This window comes from Apis dorsata, unplaced genomic scaffold (genome assembly GCF_000469605.1).
Source record: "Apis dorsata unplaced genomic scaffold, Apis dorsata 1.3 scaffold_58, whole genome shotgun sequence".
Taxonomy (NCBI): domain Eukaryota; kingdom Metazoa; phylum Arthropoda; class Insecta; order Hymenoptera; family Apidae; genus Apis; species Apis dorsata.
Window position 1 is genome coordinate 1,967,372 of NW_006263358.1, and position 6,697 is coordinate 1,974,068.

The 6,697-nt window shown below is 41.2% G+C and overlaps 2 protein-coding genes across 3 annotated transcripts in view; both read right to left on the minus strand.

Moving 5' to 3' along the window:
- The window catches only part of LOC102674554, a 1,639-nt gene extending 1,091 nt beyond the window's left edge, over nucleotides 1–548 (minus strand). Inside the window, exon 1 of the mRNA XM_006609630.2 lies at nucleotides 1–548. Coding sequence (XP_006609693.1) covers nucleotides 1–121 — 121 coding nt within the window. The 5' untranslated portion in view covers nucleotides 122–548.
- The window catches only part of LOC102674677, a 22,042-nt gene extending 18,517 nt beyond the window's left edge, over nucleotides 1–3,525 (minus strand). For both annotated transcript variants that reach the window (XM_006609632.2, XM_006609631.2), the window contains exon 1: nucleotides 2,354–3,525. In XM_006609632.2, the coding sequence (XP_006609695.1) occupies nucleotides 2,354–2,638 (285 nt within the window). In that variant the 5' untranslated portion in view covers nucleotides 2,639–3,525. The remainder of the gene's footprint in view (nucleotides 1–2,353) is intronic.
- Between the last annotated feature and the right edge of the window lie 3,172 nt (nucleotides 3,526–6,697).

Here is a 6,697-nt window from a genome sequence, read left to right on the forward strand (position 1 = left end):
TCCTGCGAGCCGTAACCTCTAACCTCATGCTGTTCGCCCTGACCTCCCGCCGACAGCGTAATTGTTTAGAAACCCCTTGATCTGTAATTTCAGCGCCCGGTCTCCTCTCTACACGAAACATCGTTAACACCGTCCTCTCGCCTCCCTACCCTCGCCATCCTCCTCGTTCTAGCTGGCTTCTTGCACACGCGATGCCTTTCTCTCTATTCCCGCAACCCGTCCTTTGCTTTCTCTTCCCTTTTCCTTTTTCTCTCTCTCTCTCTTTTGGCACGGGCCACGGTAGTCGATATCTCGCGCATGCACCACCGTGTATCGCCTTTCGTTGATTCGTCGGACCGACCAAAGTTTCGAAAGTTTGTCGGTTTCGCCACGACGACGACGAGGGGCGAAAAACCAATGAGTCGTCGCGCGATGGATCGCGTTTAATCCTATCCCTCTTTCCCCCTCGGAGTTGAGCTCGCGTCTGCCGACACGAGTGGTGGCCAAGTAGTATTGAACGATAATGGTCGGACCGGAGTTATTCTGCTGAGAGGATGGAAAATTTTTTTTTTTTTTACGAGCTTTTTTATTTGAGCTTATTTTATATAAGCTTTCCAATCGGTGCAATTATTCAACGATTCTTAATTTTTTTCTTAATTGAAACCATCGATATTATATATTAATATCGAAGAATAAACTTTTGGGAGAAACGATCTTTCTTCGGCTAAGAATCGTTGTCGTTTCAAATCATTAGCTTAAGAAAATAATTCACATAAATTGGAAGTGGATATAACGAAATAAATTTATGAGAAAAGTGGTTATGAGTATTTTGCTCTCAGTACCTATTCAAAAATACGAAATGGTCTCCTCCACACGGAACAACCCGAGGAAAAATTCGTTCCACAAGTTTGGAACGATGCACGAACGTTTCATTTCTTCTTTTCCAGAAAGAATGGGGGAGATGCGCCCTTCTCTTGTGTTGCGTGACAAAGGATTCTTTCGGGCCGAGTACAGGGATTTATGAATGCAGATGATCGAAGGCCATTTCAAATCTCTTTGTAAGTACGCGCGTTCTCTACGACCATACCATCGAGTTTTACCTCCGCTTACCCACACCCACGCCAATTTTTTCCCCTTTTACACGAGAACATTCGTGTACGCTTCTAATTCGCCTCATCAGTATGTATAACGTTGCCTCGTAACAAAAGGATTTAAATACAGAGTTCAATTACCCTCTCGTAAGTCTTACACTCGTTCGAAACTCGATACGGAGGAGAAGACGTATGATTTCATCCGAGAGAAAAAGGAAAAATTTTTTTGCCATCGAACGACTCGTTTTTTAACAATTCGTTAAATGCTTTTAATGAATCGATATTAATTTCATCGAACGATGATCGTGGAACGTGGAACAATATTTTACGTGGGGCGAATTCAAGGTGGAGAGAGAGAGAGATGGGAAGGGGAGGGGAGGCGGATGTGAAAATATTCCAAAGTTATTTTGCAGTTACTAAAAATTATCGGTCGAAATTTTTTATACACCGCGTTGCTCTTATCGAGCGGAGCGGAGCGGAATATAAAATAATTCGTGAAATATCATAAGAGTATCGGCAAATATTCATCAGGATCATGCATAAGATATGAAATTGTGTCTGGTAAATATTTGAATGGAATTAATTACGCAAGCACGCTTCGGAGCGGATATTATTGGAACAGTAAAAAACAATTTTAACTGGCAAACAAGGTCAGAATGGGATAAATATTTGAATCCGATACACTTTTTAAACATTTTTATATGCTGGAATTATCCTCCACCTATTCCAAATATTCTCTGTCTATATATATAATCTTCGTATAAATGTTTCCCTATTAATTCTCTACACGAATCTTGACACCTATCGGTTAAAAACAACATTCTCGATCAAAGGAAATTTTATCTAAATTCCGAAATTTCATAAATAAACACCGAACAGAAATCACAAATTTACCGATTCTGATTTCGAAAACGAAGCAAAATCCTCTACGTAAAATTTTCATATTCCAAACTCTTCTTTCAGAGATGCTCAAAACGCGAGAAAATTTGCCAGCTTTAATCTAAGCGAAATCAAAATTATCTGCACCAGGTTACGAAATTTACTAATTGGAAAAATATTCTCGACCGACTGAAATTTCTCCTATCTCTCGAAATCTCGACAGATCCAAACGCGAGAAACTCTCGTCATTTAAATCGACGTAAAATCGTCCTAATTTATCCGAAATCTCGAGAGCCTCCCCTCCCCTTCTCCTGATTTTCTCTATCCTAAAAATCTCATCGAGGAATCGACTGACTTTTTCGATTGATAACGATAATAAGATATAATTTCGAAATGCTACTTACGATCTCCTCCAGCTTCGAGCAGCCTTTCCTCGCCGTGCAGGCCAAGGCGACGATCACTCCGCCGCCGAACATGACCAGGAGGAACACCGCCAACTTCCATCCGTGATCTCTCTGCGGAATGAGCTTCTTGGCGCTTGGCAACTTGGCAACTTCCGTCGTCGAGACGCCGAGGCGCGACGCCTTCACCAGAATCGTCCTGAGCCTCTTGCTCGCCTTCTCGCACGCCATTTTCGCCGGGTTGCTCCTCGACGTCGATCTCGACGACTTCACGTGCACTTGATCCATCCTTCGTGATTCAGATTCCAACGCGTGGCGAAGAACGAACGTGACACTCGCGCATTACCAATCACCAAAATGTATAATCTTTCTATTTGATACGACGAATATATATATATATATATATATTAAAAGAGTCACGTACGGTTGTTCGTGTAAAAATTTCTACCCTCTTACAAACTCTCGTTCCTTTACAAAATTAAAAACAAAATTGAATCTATCTTTTTTTAAATCTAGTTATCATAAAATATTATATACCTCTAATTCGTTTCTCTTCTCCTTCTTTTCTTCTCTTTTTTTTTACGTATAAATACGATAAAATTGCTCGAAACAGCCAGAAGCGTTCGCGAAGCGAGGCATCACAGAGAACGGTGTCACTTCGTATATATTATAAGATCCATCCAAAAATATAGTCTCGACTCGGTGAGGGTTTAGGATAGGTTTACGAGATCACCCAACGGTTCAACACCGTCCGTGACCGAATATATTCTTCGAGGGATCGTTCCTCGAAGAAACGGCCACTCTCGTCTGTCACGTGGAATACAGTTGGAACGAAGCGTCGAAAGTTGGCCGGCGTACCAATTCCTGGCGGGCGTTAGAAACCGGTGGTCCTCGTCGACGGCTTTACGTACGGCTCACGTAGATGGACACTTGTGTGCGGGTTTTACGAGATTATACCGTCCAATGGTGCGCAGATATATCCGCTTCCCTCTCACTCTTCATCCCTCCGTCGTCCCCCATAAGCCGTTATATTTTTACGATGGAAGGAACGGCATGGAAGGGGGATGGAAATCGGTCAAGATACGACCGAAAGATGAGATAATCCAAACGAAAGCGATGAAAATCGTGTCGCTTTTGTCTTTTTGCACCACTATTACGCACACATACACGCACTCTCTAAGACACACTTTCCAAGAAAATTCACCTCGTTCTCTCGATCCCGATCGACTCGAAATGGTTTGAAACGTTCGGCCGGGGCGCAAAAGAGGCACGATACTATCTCGTTCGATCGGTTATCGTTACCTCGACGACCAATTCCAACGGCTTAACACACCCTTCCCTTGGTTTCAACTTAGTGTGCATTGATCGAGCAACCGGGATTAAGACGATCGAGGAGACGGTCGCGGGACGCGGTTACGAAAGGTACTTCGAGCCTGTCCAACACCGTGCTCTTTTTCTCGACGATGAGAGGGGTTCGTGATAACCCGAGAATCTTCACCTTCCTCATATTTATTCGACGATTCCTCGATAGAATTTCACTCTTCCCTCCTTCATGGCGGCCGGGTTTAAGAAAGTGGTTTAAGAAAGGATTCCGATATTTTATTATCCCTCGAGCTTTCCCGTGAATCGCATCCTCTCACGGTTTTCCGCTGAGGAAGGTGGATACGCTTCGTTTCACGCTCCGCTCGGCAACGCTCGCCTCACGGGATGGAACTCTAATGGGGCGGCGATTTCTCGCATCCCTGGAGCACGTGTGTCGTTTCACCACGGTCTCACCTGGAAACAAAAATATCCGTCAGAGTGTATCGTGGCTTCGGTGCATCGGTGAAAATCCCCCTTAATTGCGGGATCCCACTGATCGCCGGGGAAAATCGTTGCTCCGCTTCTTGTGGATTGTTTCGAATTACTTTAATTGCGCGAAAGAGAGAAAGAGAGAAAAAGAGGAAAAAGGCGGGAAAAAGTTCGACGCGATGAGAGAAATAGGATAAATCCTAGAAAGAGGGAAAGAAAGAGAGAGAGAGAGAAAGGTGGAACGAATATGGTGGCAAATGTAAATACATCTTAAACCTAAAAATCTACTTCTTTCGTAATCATTACATCGCACAAAATAATCAAAACTCGAGAATAATCCATGAAACAATTTTAAAATTTCTCGTCCCAAGTTTTTTTATCTAGAAAATTTCCTCTTGCGACGTTTAATTTCTTGCTCGTCTCGGTGGATAGGCGATGTAAAAATAATTTGAAAGCGAAAGACTTGACGCGCGAGCCCGACTTTAAAAAAAAATAATAATGGAAGAGCCTCGGTTTATTATTCGTTCCTCGAAACGGCAGCAAGCAAGAAGAAAATAATAGTAATAAGAAAACGTCTCTTGGGCGCGAAGGGGTGGGTGCCAAACTCGGCGGGCGCAATTAACAGAGGATTTAAGATTAACCGGTAAAGAATTACGAACAAGAAAATGGCATTCAAGTTGCGCGCGTATATACGTAGACCGACAGAAACAGGATTAAGTGGACGGAATTCGAGAGCCCGGAATCCAAGGTAATTCTCGCTTAATCCTCGGACACGGCCCTCCACGGACGAACCGTTCACCCCCACCGATTCCACTGCAACGGGAGTATTTTCGTCCGTGATATCGCCCGTCCAAAGATAATCCCATCCCCGATATTGCCTCCATCTTTAATGCACTCAAAATCCATCCGGTCCGAGGGTACACGTCCAGCTTTCGACAGAAATAAGATCTCGTCTATATAATCGAGAATATCATCCAGCCCTTGCTTCCGCAAACTTTACCCCAAACACCGATCCTATCGATCTTCGATTATTTTCCAACCCAAGAACCCAATTCACGGAGATCGATTTTGGTTTTTCTGCCGATTGGTTAAATACGCGTAATCTCCCTACGATTAAAATTAAAATGGATATCTCGTTGTGTTTGCCGACACATTCCGAAATACCGTGGACAGCTTTCAAGGGATAATTTAACGTAAGTTGGAAAAGATTTATGACGAATTTGTGATGAATTTAAAAAGTGGTGGGGATAATTAATCGTTCATTGGAATTTTTGCGTCGTCAAATAAAAGTTTCCATTTCTTGAAACTTGTTTCCTCATTTCTATGCTGTTATTATTAATCCACTGACAATATAGCGAGGAGAATAATATTACGTTTCAAATTTTATTACTCTGATCTACTGATCATCGAAAATTTTGAATATGGAAGATTGAGAGTAATTTTGTAAACGCTGTCGGAATTTCGATGAAGAAAAAATAATACGACTTCATTAAAAAGAAAAAAATTAAATATTAAATGACAGTAATAAAACTAATAAATATAATAGCGATTTAAAAACGAAATTAACTTCAAACCATTCTTAATATATTTTATAATCTATTTATCCAATATCCAGCTTTATGTTTTTATAGTATTCATTCGTTATCGTCAATTTTTGCTTTGAATCCGTTTCATATCCTGCTTTTCCCAGAAATTTTTCACCGATACACGTATTACACAAAATGATCAAACATTCTCTTCAACGTAAACTATAAACAATTCAATACAAATTCTCATCGTCAAACTCAAACTGATTATGCACTCGCAAATAAATTACATCACACCTGCATTACTTCTCTGTTGGAACAATATATTTAGCATTAAATCCATTTTGTCTTGTTACTTTATCCGCAAAATAATAAACAAAGCTCCTCTCATTAAATCAACAGACGTTCGAAAACCTTATTTTGCGAACCAAAAACTTACAATTTAGATTCGACAAATATATTTTTCTCATTAATAGTTTCTCAAATTCTTCTTCAATTAACACAATGATATATAAATAAAGTCAATCATCATCGATATTTCGATCGAACTATCATTCCCAAAGGAAAATGGATTAATTCTCGTTATTAACACAACAATCGAACCAAACAACTTAAAATCGATTTACTACAGATCTCTTACTTTCAAACTTGCAAATATTATATCTTTAACAAAATTAATGAGATGATCTTTAACAGATTATTCCAGACACGGTTAACAATACCAATGGAACGGAAGGGAACACCGTTGAAAAAAATATACGCCACAATAAAATCCCTACGCGAAAGAAGTTAAAAACGATGCATTGTCCTTCGATCCATTAGGATCGAGAACGCGGATACGAAGAAAGTTCTCCACGGCTCGCGTTACCCGTATCTAAATCACTTGGCGCTAACGATTATCTCGATCCGGGGACGTAAGCTTAATCGCGCCGAGCTAATTCTCGCTCGAAACTCCCCAGGCTGCAATAGTCGTAACGTTCGCATGAAAGGCCGCGTATGAGAACGTGCCAAGAAAGCGCGCCGTTTTCAG